The sequence below is a fragment of the Podarcis filfolensis genome (assembly GCF_964270895.1).
Source record: "Podarcis filfolensis genome assembly, chromosome: 6".
In the NCBI taxonomy this organism is placed as follows: Eukaryota; Metazoa; Chordata; class Lepidosauria; order Squamata; family Lacertidae; genus Podarcis; species Podarcis filfolensis.
The window spans coordinates 68,504,079-68,530,893 of record NC_139609.1 but is presented as its reverse complement, the minus strand read 5'-3'; the positions used below and the strand labels follow the sequence as shown (position 1 = coordinate 68,530,893).

General features: G+C 40.0%; 1 protein-coding gene across 2 annotated transcripts; it reads right to left on the bottom strand.

Moving 5' to 3' along the window:
* Nucleotides 1–1,897: 1,897 nt before the first annotated feature.
* LZTR1 (leucine zipper like post translational regulator 1) lies at nt 1,898–26,815 on the bottom strand. Of its 2 annotated transcripts, XM_083617386.1 has the most exons (20): nt 25,752–26,131; nt 25,558–25,620; nt 22,760–22,816; nt 21,335–21,414; nt 20,674–20,782; nt 19,775–19,858; nt 18,900–18,957; nt 17,327–17,466; nt 16,044–16,245; nt 15,744–15,854; nt 14,711–14,803; nt 13,808–13,903; nt 13,027–13,210; nt 12,579–12,748; nt 12,203–12,359; nt 10,276–10,402; nt 8,218–8,367; nt 7,249–7,354; nt 6,093–6,173; nt 1,898–3,060 (listed from the first exon to the last, which is right to left on the bottom strand). In XM_083617386.1, the coding sequence occupies exons 1-20, from the start codon at nt 25,916–25,918 to the stop codon at nt 2,944–2,946; spliced, it is 2,352 nt and encodes a 783-aa protein (XP_083473512.1). In that variant the 5' UTR covers nt 25,919–26,131; the 3' UTR covers nt 1,898–2,943. The 2 variants fall into 2 exon arrangements, with proteins under 2 accessions (XP_083473512.1, XP_083473513.1); XM_083617387.1 differs by lacking the exon at nt 8,218–8,367 and having other exon boundaries at nt 25,752–26,815.

Below are 26,815 nucleotides of genomic sequence, written 5' to 3'. Positions count from 1 at the left end.
ATGTATGTGACCAATAGTTATCACGGTCACACTTTTTTTCCCATGTAACAATGTATTGGGACCTTAAAGGTACCGACCAGGCACTCTGAGGAGTTTTTGGGTGTTAAACCTATTGAAATAGATCTAGACAATCAGTTTCCTCCAAGAGCACATGGATGTGGTCTGCAACCACCCACTCAAGAACCTTGCCCAAGGAGGAGAAATTGGCAACTGGCCAGTAGTTACTTAGATTTTCCAAGTCCAGGGTTTCTTGAGGAGTGGTTTTACCACTGCCTCCTTCAAGCAGGCAGGGACTACTCCCTCTCACAAGGTGGCATTCATCACCTCCCTGCCTAGCCAGCTGTGACCTCCCTGCTAGTCCCTCCAGAGCCAGTCACCTTGGCATGGATGACACTTAGTCAGATCTAGTGGAAACCCCACTATTAAAAATAAGTGCTTTGCTCAAGTAATGGTTACAATTGGATAATAAGTTATCTCTCTCACAGGTTGATGGGTGGGGTTATCCGGAGGTTCAGAGTACGTTGTCAGCAGTATGCTGATGACCCTCAGCACTATTTCTCCTTACATCTGCAGGTGTGGCAGTGGAAGTTCTGGACCAGTGTCTTGCCTCTGAAATGGACTGGATGAGAGCCAATAAACAGGAACTCATTCCAGGTAAGACTGAGGCACTGTTAGCGGGTGGTTCCCTAGACCAGATAGGTGGGAGATCGCCTGCCTCTTGATGGGGTTACACTTCCTCTGAAGGAGCAGGTTTGTAGCTTGGGGGTATTCCTGGATCCATTGCTGTCGCTCGAGGGTCAGGTGGCCTCAGTGAGCCAGAGTGCCTTCCATCAGCTTCGGCTGGTGGCCCAGCTACACCCCTATCTGGACAGGGATGGTCTAACTACTGTTGTCTATGCTCTGGTAACCTCAAAGTTAGATAACTTCAATGCATACATAGGGCTGCCTCTGAAGATGGTTCAGAAACTTCAGCCTGTGCAGAATTAAGACGGTTTGAGCATATTGCACTGAAGGAATGGGTTTCTGTGTAGCAAGTTTAAAACTGACTCAACCCCCCCCCCTTTTTGTTCTTTCAAAAGAGAGCACTTTTAAATGCGTAAAACTTGAACTGTTGAGCAAAAACATCATAAGGACACAGCTGCATAAACAAGCTCTCTCCTTTATCAGTCATGGCAAGGGATGGCCTTGGCTCTCTAGGGGAACAAAGAAAACACGTCAGAACTTTATCTTATGTGCTGACCACAAAATACGCGCAAGACCAATGTCCGGGAAGAACGTCAAAAGCGTGTTCCCGGAGATCATGACCTCTTCCCAGATAAGAGTAGGAAGAGGAAGATCCTTTTATGGTGAGAAGTACAGGAAGGAAGATCCTTTTATGGTTGAGAGTACCAGAGCAGGAACATATGTGATGTCAACCTGCGTATACAAGCTGACGTAGCTAGGGAAGGGGGAGAGGATGCCTGGAGGATATATATACTGCATGAACCTTGTCATTTCTTTGGACTTGCTGTGGACTCATCATGCAAGTGCCTTCTGCTATCCGGAGAGCAGAATAAACTCTTTCTTTGAACCAACTCGGTGTCATTTTGACTTCCTTCCTCCTGTCCCGGAGCAACGCAGACCCAATCGGTGAACTCCAATAAGGCTACAGCACCAATCCTGGTCTGACTGCACTGGATACCAATTAGTTTCCGGGCCCAATTCAAAGTGCTGGCTTTGACCTATAAAGCCTTAAACGGCTCAGCACCACAATACCTCAAGATACCTATTTCCATATGAACCTACCCGGACCCTGAGATCACCTTCTGAGTTCTCCAATATGGCATACCTGTGCATGCCTCTGTTACTGAAACTTGTAACTGACATTTTGATTCAACTGCAAAACATGCTCTATTAGTTAATTGAAAGGTCTGCTTTATTCAGATACATTTTTGTTTCCAAAAGCAGTACAGTGAGAGTAGAGAAGCAAGCAAAAAGAAAGCAAGCCAGCAATTCAGCTATACTCCCTTTGTGGGCGGGGGGGGGGGGGGAATGTTGAGGTTGCTAATGAAAACACATTTTTTTAAAAAAACTGCAGACAAACAAGGAGACAACTTTTATTTGATCAATTTCTATGTGAATGTTTTAAGGTATACTGAGAACTTAAGTGTGCAAAATATCAGGCATTAATGTTCCCTAATTAAAAGATTGCGTCAAAGGCTTTCGAGAGTACACCACATTCCAATATACATTTACATTTTTTTGCTGCTCTGCTTTTCAGAAAGTATATTCAACCTTTAAACTACAAACAGACACAATGAAAGGTATAACATTGTTTTGAAAAGAGTCTTTGGTGACATCTGCTTAGATGCTGGGAAAGGAAAAACATCTACGACTTAACAAATATATGCTGGATGCACCTTGTCAACAGATGCTCCATGTAGTGACTTGTTACACTGACGGAGAAGCAGAACACAGTTTTGGCTGCTCTACTGCATTCATAATTACCTGAAGCCATCAGGCCCTGAATCATTTTTCCTTCAGCTTCTATATCTCAGTCCACCTGATTAAATGTGCCAGGCATCAGAAGTGTACTGATGGGAAAAGGAAGCAACTTCTGTGTTTGGATAAAACCATTTTGTCGTGGTTCAAATGTGATGCTCTCAAGGACAAAGAATCAAAGAGGCATTATCAGTAATAAAGTTAAGTAAATATTTGTATCAGGCTTGTTTCTTAGTAGTGCCAACATGCCTGAGAACTGTCGCATCATCTTCTCTTTGCATCCCTGTGGTCAGGTTCAGGTTCAAATTTACCTTTCACACATTCAAAGGTTTTCATGCTTTGAGGACATTCTTCACCAGATCAACGTGGAATGGTAACAAAGGTTAGACAGAGACTGGTGGTACAGGTAGGAAAAGTGCCATCTCTTGAAGAAAAAGTGCAATATGAAGAACACGGGAAATCTTAGATATCTGAGCCAAGTTCAGCACATTGCTTGTCTGATATGTGATTTGCTAATGATTCTATGATGTCAAGTAAGAGAGGCTGACCGAGGGACCGAAGGTTTGGCAATTTTGAAACCTTCAAGAGGAAAAAAGAGGGGGAGGGAATTAGTTTTCACTGTAACACAACAATGTTTGAAACACATAGAATAATAAAAATGATATTTGTTTATTTTGTAGGCACCATAGCCCATGCCCATCTGATGCCCTACAAATGTTTTGGACTACAGCTCTAATCAGCCCAAGCTCACACAGCTGTGCTGGAACTGATGAACGTCAAGGGCATATGGGCAAGTTTTGTAATGCCTTCTTTCAGCCTCATTGTATCCTGTTTGTACAGGTAATTTTTATTATTAGTTTATAGCATTTTAATATAATACAGCACTTAATTTGTTCAAAAACATACAAGAGCACTAAGCATTATGTACCATAATATTTACATATTCAGGGATTAGGTTTCCAAACATCTCAAAATTAAATATTGGAACCAACATAAAGGATTCTTTGGGTTGTGTTTTTTTTTTTTTTAAAAAGCAAGTGTGCACCCTTGTATTTTGAAACTTTGTATTCTTTTCCCTACTTTAAAAAGTCCTCACATTGGTGTCATTTGCAACCAGAGTTTCAAAAGAGCACAGCACTTGCAACAGACTTGCTTTTAATTGACTCCTTTTAAATTCTGAGCAACAGCCATACTTTTCCTAGTAGACAGTACAATCTCACTTCTAAAGTAAGCAAGCAAGCAAGCAAACAAACAAACAGCATCAAAAACATGTTGCATTTTTATTATGTGTCAATACCTAATATTCATAATAAAAGAGTGTGGGTATGTGTAAAGTAATAACACATTCTGCTTCTCAAACTGAAATCTCAAGTGTCTTTACTTGGACTTTGTTATTTAAACTCACATGCAACTACTCATTCTACTTGCTTATTTTATAGCTTTGTTTTTCATCTTTTAATTTTATTCTGTTGTTATAATTATACTGTGTTTTCTATACATTATAATAAAAAACTTTACCCAAAAAAAACCCCCGCCACTGAAATCACAAGAAACTCATAATACCCTCTTGACCATTAAATATTGCTAGTTTCATCCACCAATTTCTGCATCAAGGGTGGAAAAGGCTTTTCACTAAGATTACAATACATTGGCTTATTCATATATAAAAATTCTATCTCAGGAATCTATTATACCCTCAGCATATGTATTTGACTTTAAAGGTCCCCAAAAAGGGGACAGTAGCATTATCAAGGGATAAAAGAGAGTAGTGCTGTTAACATTGGTGGGAATCTGCCATTTATCAAGCAGGAAAAAAGGTACTGCATTGTCCTGGATAGTTAGGTCTCCAACACAAAGAAATAACAGAACAAAAAACTCCAGGGGGGGGGGCACACGATTTAACACTTACTAAACTCTGAACAAGATTTTGTAATGAGGCGTAGAGCTTTATTCTTAAAAAACCAGCCTTTCTTTAGCTTAATAAAACTGATCAGTTTAGGAAACAGAATTCCAATATAACGAAACACTTTTTACTTGTTACGCAAGCGGGTTTAGTGAAGATGGAACCTCCCCCCCCCAAAAAAAAGCATCTCCCTTCGTCTCTTCTAGTTTTCATCTCTCTGCAATAAGCAGAGGGTGTTTCTGGAACTCATTTTATGATATTTTTTCAGAAGTCAACAGAAAGAGGTTTTATAAATATTTCAAAACACTGTAAAAATGTAAATAATTCAAAGAAAATGGCCAACCTACAAAGAGCTAGATTTCTTTAAATAATAATAATAATAATAATAATAATAATAATAATAATAATAATACAAGGATAGTCTGAGCCACAGTGGAAGCTTGGGTTCTTGCTGGCTTTGCAACTGAGATGACAGGTGTGGACCAACAATGTTTATCCAATAATTTTTAATTTAAAGTTAGAAGACAGGCTTTTAAATATATATATAATTGGTCTGCGGTTGGACAGGCAGTTTCTTACTGACATCACAGACACTAGCCCATCAGCCCAATGCACTACAGCTTCTACTACAGCCCTGTAGATTCTCCCCCCACAAAAAAAAAACCCTGAGAAAGGAAAGGCATGTTTGGATTAAACACTGCAAAGGTACTTCAAATCAGCTTCACTGCTGTTAAATGTTATGCATTTCTTCATCCTTACTGGGCTCTTGAAATGGGCTAGAGGTAGCAATATGGAATTTTGAGGATTTGTTCCTTTGAGCAGGTGACCTTTCTATGACATATCACATTCCCTGCATTTCAAGAGCAGGTTGTCATGCTCCACGAATTCGTGGAGTATCTGGAATGCATAAGTAATGGTCAGATAACGCTAAGGGGATTCAAAGAAGCACTGTAAAAAATTAAGAAATATTGGCTAAAGGGAACAAATAGAAAGATACAAAGAATGTCAATATAAAACTAGGAAATGCGTAACTTATATGACAGCTACGAATGATTTACGGAAAAACTGAAGGAAGTCTAAATAAGAGTAAGATGTGATTCAATTGATGTGAACTAATTTGTTTATTGTTTTTGATGTAAATTAATAAAAATTATTTCAAAAAAAAAAAAAAAAAGAGCAGGTTGTCATGCTGTGTGTCTGGGGGTGGGTGGCAGAGCTCCTGCTTGTGAAACACATATCTAAAGCTCCTTAGATTCTCAGAATATTTTCAGAGATTTTTTTTTAAATCTTGACCAACATAAATGTATATTGCAATTCCATGCAAATAGCATTTTGCAAAGTTGCAGAAGATCTTTTCCCTGGGATAGAAAACTGAGAGTTCTATTTACATTCATTACCAGAAAGGACATTGTATGCTATATGGCCAAATGAAACACATGGAAACAAGGTACATAGAACAGTCAGTATTTAAGAAGACAACAAATAAAAGGTAAAGAGGCACTGAAGAAATGGAAAACACAACCACAAACATGTAAAAATCATGTTAGTGACTATATATTTATCAGTGTTAAAGACAAGTTATAAAAGCATAGCACACAGTCCAAAGGGAGGAACAAGAATGAAATGGAGGACTACCTTAAGCTGTTTTCAACCATGGCAGTGAAAGGGGACAGCAGATGCCCAGAACCCAAGAAAACATCCAACCAACCTTGGTGAACTGGTGAACAATGATATGCAAGCAGTGTCTCTTCATATCCAGAGCCTGGGTCTTGTCAGCTGCCTCTAAAATCTGAAACAGAGTTTCTACATTTTTACTATGTTAAAAACAACAACAAACCAAACCACTTTAAATGTTTAATTGTTTAAGAGCAGTCTTTATAGATTAATGGTGCAATCCTATTGTAAGATCCACTGGGGTGAGCAGGATTAAGATCCAAAAGATCTCCAGCTGTGCTGAGAGGTTCCCAGTACAGACAGGCTACACTGGCTTCCTCATCCTCAGCTCAGGCACAGAGACATCAACAGAACTCCCCGATCTTGGCTGAATCAGGACCCAGCTGGCTGAGCCAAGCCCAGTGACTCTTAAGCCAATGTAAGCCCTGAGAAAGGGGAGTTGCATACAGCTCAGTCAAGGAAACTGGCAACTGAGTGTAAATTAGGCCATCAAAAGGGTGCTGTAACACACTACTTTAAAAGCTTGTTCTCCCTCTGCTAGGCTTAGGCTGCCTCAGCCAGCTGTAGCCCGACTCCTGAAATGAGTTTGAATCCTAGTGTATTTGCACCGGCTTAATTTACACCAGGCTTGCTTTATGCTAGCTTCTTGTGTATAGGATCGCTCCCAGGATTTTCGTGTTTTCTTGTATTTGAGGCAGAAAACAGCATAGAACTAGATACTGATTATGCACCCTCCATTTTTAAACTTATGGCAGTCACAAAGTAATTGGGGCCATTCCATAAAACTTAACAAACAAACAAACAATTTTTTTTAAAAAAACAAAACTTTAGAAAATAAAATAGTAATTGGGGCAATTCCTATGATACTGCATCAGTTCAAGTCTGTTGTAGAAATATATTAAGGATTTAGCCACTTTGTAGGGTGTCTTTACACCATGGGGCCAGTAGGATGCAATCCCAATCTACGCACTGTTTTCTACGGGAAGGAGTGCATTTAACCCTCTTTAGGCAGTGGCCGTAATGTTCATCTGGGAATGTGAATTCATCTTACAAACCTCCAAGACAAAAATTTATGGGTCTTTTATTTGACAAGTTTCCATAGAAAAAAATACGTTAGGAGCTAATTGTAATTACAGTTATTAATTGTAATTGTAATTACAGTTAGTTCCTGATTAGGTGGTAATAAGTACCTGGAGCACGTTTTCCACAGTAACATTCATTTCTAGGTTCTGCTTACAATATGCCTGGAGTCGGTTATTGTAGAATCCATAATAATAAGGGGCAGCAAAGAGGTAGCTAAAAAAAGCCAGTTAAAGAAAATTCATGTTTCAAGTTGCAAGGAACAGAGGTACCATAAACCTAAATGGAATGGCAATAAGGATGAACAGAGATTTGACCTCTGTCTGCTGCATTCTCTCTAATGTGTTATTGTTATAATTGCTGCTGGCTGCCTCCTTGAAAGTTGTCTTTGGCTCTGGGCCATGCATAGCACTGCCACATCAACCATGCTATATATGCAGCTGCTGTTTCCAGGTTTTCTGTGAACTCAAACATTCTGAAAAGACAGAATAAGCAAAAAATGGAACGAAAAACCAGAACTAGTGTCCTTGAAGAGGATCAATTCTTATGGTAAACTGCCAACTAACTGGCTTCCTAAACTGAAACTATCTGTTTGTCTGTCCAAGGATTTTGGCCAGGAACAGCACTAAGGAATATCATAATCTATACAAAGAAGTATGGGAAAGGTGCCCTGGAAAAACTACCCTATATTTTTACACCAGATGGGAGAACCAAAGCAAATATTCAGTGATTCTCCAGTCTTAACTGTGTTTGGAATATGCTAAGAGACAAAAGAAAAATGAACTCATCTGAGCTTTTAGGTTAATGCTCACAAAAAACATACTCTATTTACTGTTCCATTTGACTATGCAAAGCTAGCCCTTTCCCCAAAATCCTATTATACCCTTTAAGATTCATTCAAAGACTTAGCCTAGATGTACAATATATTCATTGACAAATAATTACTGTTCACCTCAGTATGGTTTTTGCATATTTATAGCTGAGAAAAATGTGTGAACTGGAAACACTAAAATGTTAAGTACATTTTTATAAAAGTATCAAGGAAATAGATCCAGCCTATATAGTCAGATAAAGGATACAGAGAATCTTCAGGAGGCATGTTCACTTCACCATAATAAATATATCTTAGCATAGACTCAAATGCTTGTTTGCTTGGAACCATCTCACCTATTGAAATATTAACTTGCCCATCTTCTGGCATAAAAGAACGAAACATAGCTTCAAAGTAACTGGAAAAAATGCAAATGTGGTGATGCAAGAAGAAACAGGGTCAGCCAAAATAATTAAGGCATTTTTCTGCTACTGTCTGCTTTTCATAAGATTGTTTCACTAATTTTTAGCCAGCAAGAAAAAAAAGTGGATGGTGGGAGGCCTAAGGCATTTCTAAATACCTCTTTTATATATTAAATTGCTTAAGTCTAGGCTTATCAAAATGCAGAATTTTAACAAGCTTTTTCAGAAACACATCCCATATGATGTCTTGAACAAACAATGATTAATGCGTACCAACTAACTAGCATTTCTAAATTTATTTCTTAATAATCTATTTCCCTATACTTTCCTTTAGCAAATTTGCTTTAGGATTATACTACATGCATCTATAAAGTAGTCTCTGCTCTATGAAAGCTTATGCCGTATTACAATTCTTCAAAAAATTCAATGCTGTCCCTTGTAGCTTGACTTCAGAAAGTGGGTGGTTTCAAACTAAATGACTGCATAAGCAGAATGACTTCCACTTGAACAATGTGGCTTGAACAATGCCCTCATCCTTCCCCTGTGCCGTCTACAAATCTGTTGTTCGACTCATGCAATAAGTTATTTAGCGTTGCTTTAGATACAACCTTATGGATTTTTATCACAATGTGTTGATTATCTTACCAGTGCCAGGATGTTTGTGTTATAACCAACACTGTCTTGTCAGTCAATTGCCACTTTATCCATTTTGCTTTTACATAATTCTTAATATTCTTTTTGCATTTGGTTCCCCTCTAACTTCACTCTTCCCCACATGTGTGCACAAGCTGACCAATTTACATCAAACACCCGTTGAAGTGGACTCAGGTCCAAAAAAGCTTTCACTATACAGTGGTACCTCCAGTTACGAACTTAACTTGTTCCAGAGGTCCATTCTTAACCCGAAACCATTCTTAACCTGAGCCGTGCTTTCGCTAATGGGGCTTCCTGTTGCCGCACAACTTCTGATCGCATCCCGGGGAAAAGCTCGCTACCGGGAGCACCTACTTCCGGGTTAGTGGAGCTCATTACCTGGAGCGCTCATAAGGAGGATGGTACGTAACCTGAGGTTCCACTGTAATAAATATGCTAATCTTTTAAGGTGCAACAAGACAGTGTTGTTTCCCCTGCAACACACTAAGTTGCCTATCCCAGAGGAAAAAAATACTTTTGTATTTCTCATTCCCCAATAATTTCTGCAACCTCTCTTAGCAAAACATTCCATTAAAAGTTGGTAGTTTAAGTGTGGCAGTGGCACAGGTATCCAGTCAAATTTACGATCAAAGTTATCTATGCTTTCCAGAGAGGTAGCCCGGTTAGCATGTTGCAGCAAAAGCAATAGCACTGTGGCATCTTAAAGGCTATGGTAAGATACTATCTTTCTTAGGTACTGTTTGACATTACTCCTGATTGTGAGAACAGGAACAGATTTCAGCTTTTTATACTCCCCCCAGATTTCAGCTTCTTATACTCCCCCCCCCCGCCCCCAATCTCTGCATATAAGCCAACATCCAAACCGGGGCTGAGGACACAATTATTTTAACATGGATCTCTGATGTTCCTGGACATCAAATCTGTTTTGCACTGTGTATTCAATATCCATAACACATCAAGAGAGATCCCCATTCCAACAGCAGCGGAACTCCATTCAGGAACTCACTTCTATATGCCATAAAAGAAACAAGGAGAACAGAAAGGAAACAGAAACCTAAGAGAAATGAAAGGAGGAAGTAAAGCCCCAACAGCTGAAAGTATAACTCTGTACCACTGAATGACTGATCTAGTAATAATAATTAATAATAATGTTAATATTTGCACCCCGCCCATCTGACTGGGTTACCCCAGCCACTCTGGGCAGCTTCCAGCATATACAAAAACATAATAAAACATCTAAGTGAACATACCTGGAGCGGGCTGCAAGAATAGCTTTATGAGCTGGCCTTGGGTGACCATCTAAGAGTAGAGTTATATCACAGAATTCTAGTCCAGCACCTTCCAGATAGGCCTTCATATCCTGAATCAATGAGGTTCCTGAACATGAACATACAGAGAATAAACGTAACACACAAGTATGGATCAATGTATAGTTCAAATGAATATGAATCTTTGATATTTTCTGTGAACCATCCTGAGACCTCTGGGTATATAGGGCAGTATATAAAATAAATAAAATAAAATAAAATAAGTAATAATAATAATGAGTCACAGTTGTATACTGCTTTCCTTTGAGGGAGGAAGCAAGCAAAATATCACATTATTAAAGGAAAATTTAGTCCAAAATTATTAGTACTTATTTCATTTAACTACCTATGAAGCATCTCAAAGTGGCTTCACAATAAAATAAAAACCACATATAAAAACAACTGCACGTATACAAACAGTAATTATATATATAAAACAGTTTCAAAGCCAACACAGACACTGTCTGGGATAAAAATCTCCACTTAGAAGGTTTTGTGAAAGAGGAAAGTTTTCAACAGGAACCGAAAACAACAAACAGTGCCTCTTTGATATGAAGCGGGCGGGGGAGGGAGTTCCAAAGGGTAGGGGCCACCAGACTAAAGGCTGGATTTCAACGCTGTTTAGAACAGACCTCCTGATAAGATTGTACAGTGGTTCTTCGGGTTAAATACACTTCAGGTTACATACGCTTCAGGTTACAGACTCCGCTAACCCAGAAATAGTGCTTCAGGTTAAGAACTTTGCTTCAGGATGAGAACAGAAATTGTGCTCCTGCGGCGCGGCAGCAGCAGGAGGCCCCATTTGCTAAAGTGGTGCTTCAGGTTAAGAACAGTTTCAGGTTAAGTACGGATCTCCAGAACGAATTAAGTACTTAACCCGAGGTACCACTGTATTTGCAGGATGCCCTCACCTGCAGAGCACAGCAACTGATTGGGTATGTAAGGAGTCTTTTATGTATCTGGTCCCAAGCTGTTTAGGGCTTTGTACCAACATCTTGAACTTAGCCTGGAAACTAACTGGCCACCAGTGAAATTCTTTCAGAAGTGGTGTAATATGATGGCAGGAAGCCACCACATTTTGCAAGAGAAAAAGAACTGGAACCATTAGCACACTCATGACACCTCACTCCAGATCTCCTAATGACCACTCACAACAGCTTCATGTAGATGTTAAATAAGAGAGTACACTGTGATCCTCCTTAGCATAACTGCTAGGGGTGTTGAGAGATAATCACCTCAAATCAACCAAATTGATCACCATCAGTAGTGAGGGGGATTTGCACGGCTTAAAAATAGAATTTGCAAACAGAAAAGTGGTATCTAAGAGTTTCACTCTTTCCTATCCTATAGTTTGGTCAAATGATTCTCTTCAGCAAGCCACTGAGTTTTATTATAAGGACAGCCCTCTACCAGCATTATGCAATAAAATGCAATGGAACTAACTATGTATGCAGAACCAGATACTGATAGGTACTCCAGTTCTCAATCTGGGTAAAAGTTACACCATCACTCAACCCGGCTACTAAGACCAGCAACAAGGTCTCTGGTCTTCATGACCCTTTAGTGGATGGTAACCTCTTGTCAGCCCATCAATAGGAGCTAGCCAACAATCAGATTTCCATTCTCTCCCCGCTAAAAACTACAAAGTGCCACTACACTATCCTCTTATGATACATTTTATTTCAAAATAACTTTTTTACTGAATTTTGTTCTACATCCCTCTATCAACTTTTGAAAGAGTTAAAGTAGTTGCGCAAGCAGAACTAAATGACGGCAACAACTGGAGACAGTCATGTTCAGGATCTGTGTCATTATTTACATTCATCAAGAGCCACAAACTATATTTCATTCAAGAAGGAAGGTGCGTTACCAATATCGAGAGGCTGATCGGAATGTGTTCGAAGTGGAGGTTGCTGTTTTCTTCGTACTATCTCCACGATCAATGCTGAGGAAAGGTGTTCAAATTCTTTCATCATTATTACTTGATTAAAGTGGGATTCTTTTACTACAAAATTCAGGCAGTGTTCCTAAAGGAAACAAATAGTTGCTTGTCATCTGAAGAACCACCACCACTTTAAGAAAAACACAAGTCTGTCATATTTCTCCCGCAAATAATCTTTGAAGAATCTACCAGCAAGTCTTTTCTCTCTCAGAATGTTCTAGAATGGTATTTAACCAATTAGGCTGGTTCTATTTGGACTAGGGTTTTTAAATGAAATCTTATTCATAGTCTTGCGCACACCTACCTTTAGCTGATCTAACTGAAGTTTGTTCGCATTTTCGCACACAACAAGCACATTTTGCAGATCGACTGAGGCCTCAATATACTGGACACACAGCTGTTCCAATCGTGAGAGTTTGAAGTTAAGGGCCAATTTGTACACATCCATGATTAGCAATACATCTTGCACATGCCCTGTACAACACAAAAATATATATTAAAAAATAATTTAATTTAATGTACTGAAGACAGAGAGAAAAGTGTGACAGTAGGCAGGGAAAGGTTCCCTGTTCCAGTATTAAGCACAACTTAATTGGCCTCTACTAGCATAGTATGAAAATGCCATTGAAGCACAGATAAATAACAATGTGTTTATGGATTGAAACTACATAGTTATTATGTGAAGAAACTCTGAAAGAGGCTGAGACAGAAAATGTACACTTCTTTCCTAGGAAGCCATTCTGCTACCCTACCTCTGCGTGGGTATTTGATTTTGTCGGTGTACAGGAACTGCATGAGCACCTCAAAAGGCTGGGCTTCAGCTTCCCGGATGGTCACCTCCAGCAGCGGCTGCAGGCGGCACAGCTTGACATTGTTGCCTGCTGTCTCCATCTGGGGTGTCCCTTCTCCTTCTTCATCAACATCTTGCTTAGATTTCTAACATCACAATGGGAACAAGGAAAGACTGAACCATCTGGGCAATCTTACAGCATAACAGCACCCCAAAAGCATTCATGCATTTAACCATGTACAGATAATATCAGGCAAACTAACTTTTGTTTTTAACGTAACTTCGGTACTAAAAACCTAGAATGGGGTCACCAACGTTGTGCTCTCCAGATGTTGTTAGGCTAGAACTCCTATCAGCCCCAGCCAGGATGGCCAATGTGCAGGGATAATGACAGTTATAGTCCAACAGCATTCAGGTAATCACGCGAGCTATCCCTGACCTAAAACATCCTGTTTCTTAAACAAAACAAACAATTCTGAAATATGTGCTCATCCAGGTTAACGGAATCCAATGACAGCCTCTGTCTTTCAATTTATCAAGACAAACTTATGTAGGTACTTAGAAATAATGTGTCACCCTTTTTGATAGATAGTGCTCTGCCATGTCAATGAAACTGCAAATCTGGAAGTCATGAGATTAACCACAGAATCAATTCTTCAAAATGTTTTTCAGAATGCATGCCATGACAATGACGGCTATAATAGCTAATCGTCCCACAAGGAAACCTTCTCAGCAAATCATACCTGCTTCAATCTCTCTCTTGCCTGTGTAATTTTCTTCCTGAGCCACTTACAGCGGGCTGTGACAATGGCTGTATGTCCTCGCACTCTTTCTTCCTTCTGTCAAACAGTTGAGAGAAAAAGAACTGCATTCTTTGACAGTTATAGGATTTGACAGATAGCTGAATTTTAAAATCTTTTAACTTGCTGCAGTAACAACTGATGACACAGCAAAAAACACCCTTATTTTCATTTTAAATACATGCAATTCCCCATTTACATGGGAGTTATGTTCCACGGCCCATAAACCCGCCCCGTGCTGACCCTTTGCAGTGCCAAAAATGGCATGTGCATCAGCGGTCACGCACATGCCAACTGTGCGAAATGGGGAGGTACCTGTACAAAATGAGGAGATTGCTACAGATGTGCAATAGCTAGTATAAACCTAACATTATTTCACTATTTTCCAACATCAGTATTACACCATCCATGTTGATATCATGCAAACGTTAACATATTCTTGTTGGCAACTTTAAAATCCTGAAACCAGGGGTACAAAAAGTGACAAGCAGAGATAATGGGCAATATCCAGTTAAGCATACTACAAGTATATCCACAGAAATCAATGATTTTAAGTTCAATGGTCTACTCTGACTGGACCTCACTCAATGTACTACTCCATTTCCCTATTTCCTAAATAACAGTGGAATATGCCACTATCATACCTACCCTTATAACCTATACATAGAGAAAACTCTTCAGTGAAAAAGCACACAAAAAGCCAATTTGCAACATCTGTTTCTCTCCTTCTCCATCAAAGTACTGTATATAATTAAATGTATCTGGTGTAATATTGTATCACAACTGTATCTCTTTAGCCAGGAAGGAAACAGCTTCTGCTCAACATTTCCATTAGAACACACTCACCTCTCCAAGAACAAATTCCAGGTCACTGAATTGCCTGTTTTCCCACAGTCTTCCATAGTCATCATGTAAAGTGCATTTGGGATAACAAGAAAACTGAAAATGAGAGTTGAAGTTCTGTTAAAAGTCTGAAATGGAAAAGTTCTGTCGTTGCATTGCTGTATTACAAAAGTGTAATTATTAAAGTTGCCATTGGAACCAATGTATTGTTGCAGTATATAGCAGCCAGCTGTAGAATGACTTACAACATTTGAACAGGAGCAGTGCGAAAGAAGCATCCAGGCCTAATTCACAGGTGCCAACAGGTGGCCACTTGATATATAACCAAGTGGGGGCAACTCTGCATGGAAAGCTATCTGAAATGTGTGTAGTATTAGTGAATTTCAACATACATCAACACAAATATACAAAAAAAATCAGGAATATATGAACAGCTAGAATAAAAGTATTTCACATGAACAGCTTGTTGCACTGAGCCATCTCAGAATAGCTGTGTTCACCCACATCACTTCTTATATTTGCAAATCAGGTTTTTGCTAAGTAGGCAGAGGATAACACATTTCCATGACGTACTTGTGATTCTATGATGAGATGCCCCGTGCTCAGGTAGAAGGATATATGCTCTGGCAGGGAAGTTTGCATATATCAGCCAGGTGCAGTAAAAATTAATATGAAGCTCCTGCTACATTTAAGCATCTTTGTTTTCTATTCATATGGGTGCAAACTCATACTGGCAACTATTTTGGAGAGCTGCCTAATGCTATTGTTATGGATATGAATGTTGACATAGATGTGGCACTCTCTTCCTGGTCACAGGGCCATGCTTCAAGATGAGTTATTTAAAGAACATTGTTTGAAATGTTGATGAAATGGTCGAACTTACATTGATTAAAGTTTCATGTTATAATTTAGAATGAAGCCAAACATAAAAACTTTTAAAATAAATTGTTCCTTGCTGTTAAACTTGGTCACTGGGGAAAAATAATAGTTATCATAATCTTAAATGAATTGAACACCAGTGGTTTTAACGTGTTACCTGAAATCTGTACATTTCTCCACTCCTAATGTTGTTATCCACTGTTCCACCAAAGATGTACATTGCATCACAGATGACTGCTGCAGCATGAAAAAGTCTTCCAGTTGGTAGCTAGAAGGGGAGGTTGGGGGGAAGACACACAACATGAGCAGACATTGTATCTGTCAAATATATAAAACAGAGATTTTTCAACCCAAAGGCCACATTTCCCTGATGGCAACTTTCTGGGGGGTTTTTTAAGCAACATCTGGAGGGCTAAAGGTTCCCCACACCAGATTTAAATTTTAATACTTTTTTTACCTCGCTATCTGGGCTTGGCTGGATAACTTCCCATGTCTGAGAATCTACATCATAGCAGTGAAGTTCATTAGGCAATGTGTTGTCCGCAGCGCCACCAAACACATAGAGATGGCGATCAAAGGCAACCATTGTGTGACCATATCTCCGCTGTGGGGGAGGAGGAGAGCCCCGTAGTAAATGCTCAGTGGGAATTCTTGTCCAACTGAAGTAGAAAACAAAAGGTTTTAGTGGCTCAGTCCCTAAAGACACACATGAATCCATATACACAACTATGTTATATTTCATTCTCATAGCATACCACAAGCTGTAGTATGATATCAATTCTATAGCTCTTTTTTTATGTGTATATTATGCGTTTTGGATCTGTTGTCTTGTCTAAGATGCAATACTCACTCAGACTGCAATCCTAATGACAATTCTGAATACAGTGGGATTATTTCTGAACAGACATACGATTGTGCTATTTCTTTTAAACTTATTTTAAATGCATTGGTACAATGAATTTTGCTTGTAAGCAATAAATGTAAACATTTGCAACATATGGGAAAGAAGTACAAGCTTTTGTCTGAGTAAGTGACTTTAGTAGGTGCATATAAGTGCCCCAATATACATCAAGTGCGCAGAAGAACTGTCTGTAATGACAATCCTTGCCCTTCATGGGCGAGGAGAGCTACAGTGCTTTGGCTTTCTGGCCCCAACCTGGTGTGTCAAATGCATTTACAATGCATGATGTCATCTCACAATATTATTACACAAAAGCAGGGGTGGCCACTCCCAAACTGGGGGCCTAATTCAGTACCCAAAAAAGGGTTTATACTCTCACGGTCCCACTAACTTTGATGGGAGCAGAAAAAATATAAAAGCAGACACAGTGCTGGGGTAGGAAGAAGAGGCTTAAAACTGCTCCACCCAGTCCAAATGACAATCAGCTGCAGCTACAGCCCCCTTTACATTTTTATTAGTATTTTCATACTTTTTCCTATTGAATTGAAACCCCCCCCAATATTTTTGTGGGCACATTATAAAAATCACATTAAATACTTCAACTGCTTCTATTTCACAGTACAGGCAACCCCCAATTTGAGTGGGGGTTTCCTTCCTGGTTGTCACGTGCAATGGCAGAGCACACATAAGTCCGCCCTGCCTTTTACACCCTCGTCTGGGTCCAAAAATGACACACACATGCACCATCACATGTGCTTTGAACATGCACAAAATGCTTGTTCCTGTATTATTTTTAATTCAGCCACAATTTGGATTGGGTTGGGTATTTTGATACTCACATTTTTTCCTTGAATTCAAACTGAAAAAGATTATTGGTGATCTTTGCTCCGCTCTGACCAGAGAAGACAAACATCTTCTCTTTGCAAACAGCTACAGGAAAATTGCAACACGAAGGAGGAATCTCACCCGTTTGCTTAATCTGAAAAGCAGCAACACAAAATAGACCATATTTCATCTTGAAATTAAGTCAAAGGTCAATTTCAAGTTTGGACTGCTCACTCAAAACATATACATATACAAAACATATACAACAACTATGTTCTTAGCAAACCATGCAATTGTTAACATGCCCCAAATGTATTAAAAACATAAACCTTACTAATATCTTGCAATACAATCCTATACATATTCACTAAGAAATATGAGCCACTGAGGTCAACGAGGTTTACTCTCATGTAAGCAGGCATAGGACTGCAGCCTTGTTTACTTAAGGTACAATCTACCAGGAAATACATAGGTGGAATGGAAGTAACTGCACACACCTAGTTATGAACATTGGTTCTCTACTATCAGTGTCACATGATGAACTAAGTTTGAAACTTTGGAAACTTCAATAATAAGATATTGCCAACAACAGTTTTTGCACTGAATGTTGGTGATAAGTTATATTGTAACAATGACGCATATGGATCAAGAATATTCTTGGCAAATTCAACTATTCATTGTTTACTACTACACCAAAACATATAAAATTCAGTCATTATTTAACTTAAACTACTGAGTTAAGTAGTAAAGACATCAACTGAGAAGGATAGCAGCACAGGTGTTCGGTTGTATGAAAATGTAAGAGTTTAGGTCATGCAAATATGCAGGAGTAGATTTCAGAATCCTGAAAAAGTTTTAAGCTTTGAAAACATTCAGCTTTAGTAAGTTCATAGCCCTTGTTATTATGAAGAAATGTTGAAAGTATGTAAGCAATATCTATTGGTGGCTCAAGTTATTTGGGTCCATCTGAATGCATCTCCCCTTTTATTAAAATTAAAAAGCATGCTATTCCATATTTTCTCCAACCTGGGAATGATCCAAACAGCCTTCTGTATCCATGGTTCTCTAGCAAGAACCCTTGCTCAGCACTAAAAGACACCTTCCTCTCCACATGAAGGAGGCAGGGGAAGAGAAAGGCTACTCATGCTGTGCTGCTAAGCTCTTGATACAACAAGCTCCCTCTTCCCCAATTCTCTGGCAAGTGCAAAGAACTTGGAAGAAGAGAATGGATGGCCATCTCTCCTAGATGCTTTAGCTGAGATTTCTGCGTTGCAGGGAGTTGGACTAGATGACCCTTGGGGTCCTTCTAACTCTACAATTCTATAATTCTATGAGAAGGCTCTGTCATAATCCAAACCACCAGTCCACAATTCGTGGACCCTTGGATTCAATAAAGAATGTGTGGCAAATGCTCCATTATAAATGTATATCAAAGCCATCAGGGTGTTCTGGAGAAATGGTTAACCTTCACTGTTACCGAGGAATTTAATTTTGACAAGACTAAGCTTCTCTAGATCAGATAAGTGACACAAACTATATCAAGCATTAAAATGAATAGTTACTTTTTAAAATATCCATTCCTCTTACCTCTTCCCAACAAGTTAAATCCCTGTCTTGTAAACTAATGGTCCACATGTCATTGAGTCTGCATCAAGAGGAAAGATCAATTTTAAAATACTCTTTAAAAGCTGATCACAACCAGACTGGAGTATATTTTACTCCTTTCACATATACAATAAGATTCCTTCCAATTTGGAGACTGAATAAAGACCAACCTAGACATTACAGATACATGCATGCAACAAACCTCTCTCACCTTTCCCCCTACAAAAAGCAGCTGTGGGGAGAGGGGAATATGAAATGGAGAGACAGTATGGGAATTAGCCACTTCCTTTGTGCTGCTCCCCACACTCCTGACGTCAGCAAGCCTTTTATTAGGGACTGAGCCTTAAGTGTGGCAAGCCCTGTCCTGTGGAACTCATACTCTCGCCTCATTTTATGAGTTACACTGCCTTTCTGTATGTTATGAAAATGTGGTTTCTAATGTTTAAATAAATAAAAGTGCTTAGCAAGGCGTTTGGCACAAAGTATATTACTTCTAGTTTGTTCTTGTCTGCACAAGAAGCTCTAAAGGATGGGAATTATCAATTACCAACAATGAAAATATTTCAAAACTACTTTAAACATGTTATTTGATCTTCCTTCACATCGGTTTCAGTTGCTCAATAAGCTGCACACATGCCAGATCAGGTCTTATTAACTACAAGTTTCTAGATGTCATCATGGTCCGACTCTAAACTTAAAATACTAATTAAGAAAACAGTAGGCTCTAGCACAGATGTCCTAAGAGAGAAGAGTTTTTGTTACAACTCAGAAAGACAAAAAACCCTGTTTCATATTTAGCAATACTGAAGCTGGATTATTGTGTGTGAACCAGAAGAGACCAGAAAAATGCTACCTACCGTGCATTCCCATCATATCCTGCAAAGATCCACAATTTGTCACTATAGACTGTTGCACCATGAGCTGACCGGGCAACAGGTAATCTGAAATAAGAACAGACCTATCAATCATTTTACATGACAACGTGAACACACATTTATAATAAAGGCAATACGTGGTATTCAACTAAGTTTTTCTCTGAACATACCCAATGAAATAAATGAACACATCTGAGTTAGATCCATTATTTTCAATTAGTCCACTGAGTAAACTTCCAATGAATATCTCGCCACCCCCCAATATTTGCCTTGATGCCTAAAGAAGTGGTTAGTAGTATCTAAAGTTTAAGAACTGTATCTAGAGAAATGCCAGAAGAAGGGAAAAGGTAACTTCCGTGTCCCCCTACTCACAACATGGCAGTCCCCACATAAGGTTCTCAAGGGCAGTGCCAAAGTGCTGTCTGCTGGCACCCGGTGCAGGAGTGTTTGCTTAACTCCCCACCCCACCCCAGCAGGGATGGAGCGTGCTAACCCAGCCGTCACCGCTGCCAGACCAGAGCAGGGGCACAGAGGGTGAAGAGCACTCTCTGCACTCACCCAGGCACCTGTCAGCTGATGGGTGGGCATGGGGGCATTGCCCCCCTGGGGCCCCCCCACTATGCTACTGCTTGAGGGCCAGGGACCCTGCTGAATGGGTTAGGCTGTGGTGCATAGCACTGGGAGTGGGGTCCTAAAAACTCAATGAGTGGAGTTTACTGAATTTAAACAGTACAAAAATTGCTGTTGTTTATTGGCTGACTAGCACTGATGCTTTTTTTTTAAAAGGACAATATATTGCAATTATCTTTGCAGGCTTTACAATCATATTCACTATAGTGAATCTCCTTTTAAAAGGTTTACACTGATGCACAGGCTTTTACCTTCCTTCAATCTTCCACTCAGTCCACTGACCAGTTGCAAGCTTGTATTCAAAAAGATCATTTTTATTCTTCAAATTGGAATTGGAATAAATGTCTCCAGTATAGCCACCTAGATGATGATAATGTGATTGCAGTAAAAGGGATATTAGGCACAATTTCAGATTGAAAATATTATTTAATAAAATTATGGAGCTGAACAAGGCAAACCAACTGGGGTGCAGACTGCTATATAGCTATCAGTAGAGAGCACAGCCCAAAATTCAACTTTGATGCTTTTTTAAAACACACACACACACACACACACAAACTTACTTCTGATCTACTGCATCTGTATGCTTTCATGGTCATCTATAATTTCCATTGCTCAATACAGCATTATTCATATATTTTAGTATCCTGAATACTGTACATAAAGAATTAAGCTGTTCGTTTGGATATCCATATTCATGGTACCCATTTGAATTAAGTTGTGTGCCCTCTCTACAAAACTGGCAAATTGGCAATTATCTACTATATGATGACACAAACACTTTTATGATTCCACTTGTCAATTCTTGCACTAGTATTTGCTGGACAGCACTTTCACAAATCCAGCAAGACCTCAAACGTATATTTATTCAGACTTGCTCACAGATAGTGATGTAGCTTATTAATAACTTACCAAATACAAACATACTGCTTCCATAGACTACTGCTGAATGGTGATATCTGGGTGCTGGAGGGGTCCCTGTAGTAAAAGCCCTGCGCAATGTAACACAAAGCAGTACAAATGCAAGAGTACTCAATTAATGTGACAATATTTTATTTGTAAGGATATTTAAATATTCATAGTTTGGCGTGCATTTTAGGTGCATTTTCTATTGCTCTATTGACTCTAATCTGATTAAATAATTTGTTCATTTCACACTGTTACAGATGCATGTAATTTGTGGTATTTTGAGAATTTTCTTAGAACATTTTAGAGTCTTCGAACTGCAGAAAACAGCAGCCACTAGATATATTTTGTTTTACTATAAGAAAACATTATTGTAAATACAGTGGTGCCTTGCAAGACGAAAAGAATCCGTTCCGCGAGTCTCTTCGTCTTGCGGTGTTTTCGTCTTGCGAAGCAAGCCCATTAGCGGCTTAGCGCTATTAGTGGCTTAGCGGATCAGCTGATTAGCGGCTTAGCGGATCAGCTGTTAAGCGGCTTAGCGGATCAGCTGATAAACGGCTTAGCGGCTTGGGAAAAAGGGGGGGGGGGAGGAAAAAAAACCCGCAGGAACTCGCAAGACATTTTCGTCTTGCGAAGCAAGCCCATAGGAAATTCGTTTTGCGAAGCACCTCCAAAACGGAAAACCCTTTCGTCTAGCGGGTTTTCCGTCTTGCGAGGCATTCGTCTTGCGGGGCACCACTGTATAGATTTTTAGCAAACTTCCAAGTTTAGAATTGTATCCTAATTTTATAAACAAAGGGTTGACCTTTAAAGCCCTAAACGGCCTCGGTCCAGTATATCTGAAGGAGCGCCTCCTCCCCCATCGTTCTGCCCGGACACTGAGGTCCAGCTCCGAGGCCTTCTGGCGGTTCCCTCACTGCGAGAGGCCAAGTTACAGGGAACCAGGCAGAAGGCCTTCTCGGTAGTGGCACCCGCCCTGTGGAACGCCCTCCCATCAGATGTCAAAGCGATAAACATCTACCTGACATTCAGAAGACATCTGAAGGCAGCCCTGTTCAGGGAAGTTTTTAATATGTGACATTTTAGTGTATCTTTCATCTTTGTTGGAAGCCGCCCAGAGTGGCTGGGGAAACCCAGCCAGATGGGCGGGGTACAAATAATAAATAATAATAATAATAATAATTATTATTATTATTATTATTATTATTATTACAAGTTTCAAAATTGCCGTTCTTTTCCCATCTATAACACTTCAACGTAATTTGATTACAAACCCATAGTAGATAGTTATCAAGTATACATTAGCCATTAAAAAAATGCAGCATGCCAGTAATATCTAATTTTGTCATCCATTTATAAAGTCTAATTGGTTAGGCTTTAAAATGGATGCCAAAATAATATATGAAATATTCACTAGAAATATAGTTGTACCTGCACCAAGAACAGTCCTTCACGTCAAATCTCAATAGGTCATTCAACATGGTTTTCCTTCAGAATAAGGGATATAATATATACAGTTATCCTCAGATATAACATGTTATTTAGTTTTTAGTCCCCAACCATTCTAAGCAGCAGAAAGTACAAAAGAGATGCTTTGTACCCCAAACAAATGAGAGCAAACACAGTAATTCACACTGACCTGGTTCACTCACAACACAAAGCCTTGGTTTGTTTAACCAAAGTATAGTTTGTTTGGATATTTAAACCAGCGTATGGGCTTACCAGGATTTGTTTTCTGGCAACAAGCCAAAATATTGAACCATTCTTTGTTGGTGGGTTACAAATCTTGGCTTTATTAAACTATGGCCTATCATTATGTCTGAATACAACCATCTTGATGAACATTGGTTTGTTTGGCTACTCTGCCCCAGACTTTGTCAAGCTGCAGGGGCATAAGACAAGAGCAGACAAAACACAAACCAAGATTTGGTGAAACAAGCCATAGTGTGTTTTCTCATCTGTGAGATGGCTTGAAGTTTGCTGAACCATGGTTAATCCAAACAATGGCTAAGCAATATATGCAAATATTGCTATTTATAGCACTTGTTTATATTACAATTAACTTTACCAGCTATTACACTGATTTGCTAAATATTACACATTTATTATTTGCTGAAACTGTTAACTAATTACTGTTAACTAATTTGCCACACATATATAATGTGCATTCGTCTCTATTAGTAAATTGCTTTGAGAAAATATACAGATCTGCCATCCCTCAACATGGACTAAGTCAAGATTGCAATATTCTCCCACAATAATTCTACCACTTGCTTTGAGTCCCATAATCAAGATCCAATTTTATAATCAAAATGCTTTTAAACATAAATTTCTTCCAGCATATCCACTTCTAATATCTTACCAAGTTTCAGCAGTTACAGGAGAGATATGACAACACCAGACAGAGGGTTATTTTGTTTGCAAGTGATTTTTCCTAGCTATCTTTGAAGTCTTTGCCTTCTCTTTATTACAGTGGCAATAATGACATCTTATCATACGAGACAGTGAAGGAAAATTCATGATTTTGGTAATTTGCAGGCATCATCCCCAACCCCTGAGCATTTTATAGCTGAGGTGCCACCACAGAGCAGGCCCTTTCCCAGCTTCCTGCATAATAGACTTCTATTGTCCCCCACCAATGATCTTACTACATCAGCAAGTCAATATGTAAGGCGATGCTCCAAATACTTAAATCCCAAGTTGTACAGGACTTGACAAGTCATTACAGTACTAATACTCTGAATGTGGCTCAGTAGCAAATTGGCAGTCAGCGCAAGATCAGTGGAATATAATCCTGGTAGGCTAAACCACTCAACAGCCTTGCCAACAGTTCTTGCTGAATACTATTGGACAGCTATATTCTAGATTGTGGATAAAGATGGCAAAGATGGCATAATGCTGGGAATGGGCTAAGAGGAAGCAGCTTATACAGTTCAATATTATTGTCCCCATGAGAGTGGGGAATGATGTTGGAGACAAGGCAATGCTCAGTTTTTACTGCTAGTTTTATATGTTGCCAGCAACTTTGTGTTGATTGTTAATGCTACCCACTATACTAATACTACCCATAATAACATTGTTATTATTCCCATATTGCCTGGATTTGCTCTAAAACAGAGATTTTATATACCAAACATAAGAAACCAAAAGATAATAAGTAGGCTTTTGGGTTTTTGCTTCTTTAGTAGAGTTTGTGTCAGAACTTCTTTATATTCAGCTGAAAGCAAAACTAGAGGTTGATCTCTGTTAACTGTAATTTGTGAAAACAGTTTCTAAAATCACACATGATTTGAGCTTTTGACAAGGACTATTTATTTATTTAATTTATATACTGCCCTATACCTGGAGGTCTCAGGGAGGTTCACAGAAGAAAATCAAAATATAAAACCACAAAATATATAATCAAAATAAAAACAACAATCCAGTAACGCTCCCCCCCCAAACTCTAGTCACTTATAATATGATTTGGCATTCTTTTATGACACATACAGAGGAACCATCATTTTCAGGGCAACCCCTGTCACAAGCCTGGCAAAGCTAGAAGGATGCTTGATGATCTTATAAAGTGAATAAATCTTTATTTGTTATTTTAAATTCACATGCAACTACTACATGCCTATTTTATAGCCTTGTTTTTCGTCTTTTAATTTTTGCCTGTTGTTATAACTGTTCTCTCTGTTTTATATACATTATAAACTGAAATAATAATGTAAAAATATACATCTTCCCCTCCCCTCACCCCCAAAGCACAACAGCAAGCAACAGCAAATTCAGCTCCTCTGGGCTGCTCTTTGTTTTTCCCTATTTCCTGTTTTAGATACCAAACATCAGAAACCAAAGTATTTTTATTTGCATGCGTAGCTTTTGATTTCCAAGGCAAATCTCTCCGGCAAAGAAACCCGTTCCCCATCAATCACCGCACACTTTCCAGTTGCGTTTAGGGTTGCCACTCGCTTTTTTTTTTGCCTAGCCGGGCTCCTGAGAATATAAGCGTGTGGCAAGCAACAATTCCACAGGGGAGCTTTTCTGGTAGAAAGACAGTGATAGGGAAGGCTGGGGAGTTTTTGGAAACTTCCCCCCCCCCCTGCTAAAAGGCACAGAGGGAAGGGAGAGAGAAAGCGACGGCGGCATCAGCCTCGCCTACGCGAAGGCGACCTGGGATCAAGACCTGGGGATTATAAACTGCCGCCTGCAACGGGGTATCCGCGATTCCCGGCAGGAGTACTCACCCATTATCCCCGCCGAAGACGTAGATGGCGTCTCGATAGGCGACCACGGTGTGTTTGCTGCGGCTGAGAGGACGAAGAAGAGAAAACGGCCTTATTTATCCCTCCGGTAACCCGTCAGCCGCCGCCGCCCCCTCAGGGCTCCCCCTCAGCGACAACCCCCCTCCCTTCACACCGCCGCCCAGCAGCCTCCTCACCGAGCCCCGACGAACTCGTCGCAGGGCGGGAGGCGGCGCCACCGGTGCACGGCCTCGAAGGGCCCGAAGTTCAGAGTCAGGTATTCGACGCTGTCCGAGCAGCTGTGGTCGAAATCCACGCTGGGCGCCACTTTGGAGCGCCCGCCCGAGCCGGCCGCATCCGCCATGGCCCGGGCAAGAGAGGAGGAGGAGGAGGGCCAACGACGGCCGGTAGAGGCCAGGGCGGAGCAGAAACTACACTTCCCGGCATTCCCGTCTCGCCTCAGAGGAACTGACGCTACCCAGGAGCGCTTTTAGTCGTCGTCGTCGTGGCCACGTGAGACTACAATCCCCAGCATGCCAAGCACGTTCTGACGGCGGCATTCGGAGGGCTGGACCGTAAACTAGAACGCGGAATGGGCGCGGAATGAAGTAGTCTCGCAGAAACGTCGCCTGGAAATGGCCTTTTTTTGCCTCTGTCGGTTTCAGTGATGCCCCAAAGAACAGACGCAACGAAGAAGACCCCAGCTTTAATAAAAATCTTAGGAACCGCCACATCAAAGGTGCTACCGGGCCAGACGTGCAGCTCTTTCTTCCCAGCGCGCCAGACAAGACCTGGATGTTTGCTTCAGAAATGGACATAAAGATAAATAAGAGCACTGTGGTGGAGAGTTAATGCAAGAAACGTAGCTCTTGGTTTAACTGTGGCATTCAGCCTCCAACATTTAAAAGGGCGTTAGCCAAATTCATGGAGAATAGGGCTTTCCCTGCCTACTAGTATCGGAGGCAGTTTAGGAATCGTAAGCTGGGAGAGGAGAGCGGATCTGGCTGGCCATTGCGAGCGCAGGATGCTGGACTACAGGCGCCTTTGTTTTAATTCAGCCGGGCTCCTCGAATGTTCTTTTAAGAAACAAAAAACAGGATTTAATCATCTTTAGCAAACAGAAAATCCTTCTCTGCTCTATAAGCCCCGAGAAAGCCTGCTTTCCACACTGGTGCTAAACCCTTAAGAAGCAAATCCAGAAAAACCAGTCTTAACTTGAATTTTCTCAGTAAGATTCAGGTAGGTAGCCGTGCTGGTCTGA

What these genes read in the sequence shown, in the direction of transcription:
- LZTR1 (XM_083617386.1), bottom strand. Translation starts at nt 25,918, where the DNA reads ATGGCGGATGCGGCCGGCTCGGGCGGGCGCTCCAAAGTGGCGCCCAGC. An exon ending in GAGTGGAAGATTGAAGGAAG is followed by an intron (nt 19,859 to 20,673) that starts GTAAAAGCCTGT and finishes TTCTTATTTCAG; the next exon opens with ATTACCTGTTGCCCGGTCAG. An exon ending in TGGAATTTGTTCTTGGAGAG is followed by an intron (nt 13,904 to 14,710) that starts GTGAGTGTGTTC and finishes ACTGTTTGACAG; the next exon opens with AAGGAAGAAAGAGTGCGAGG.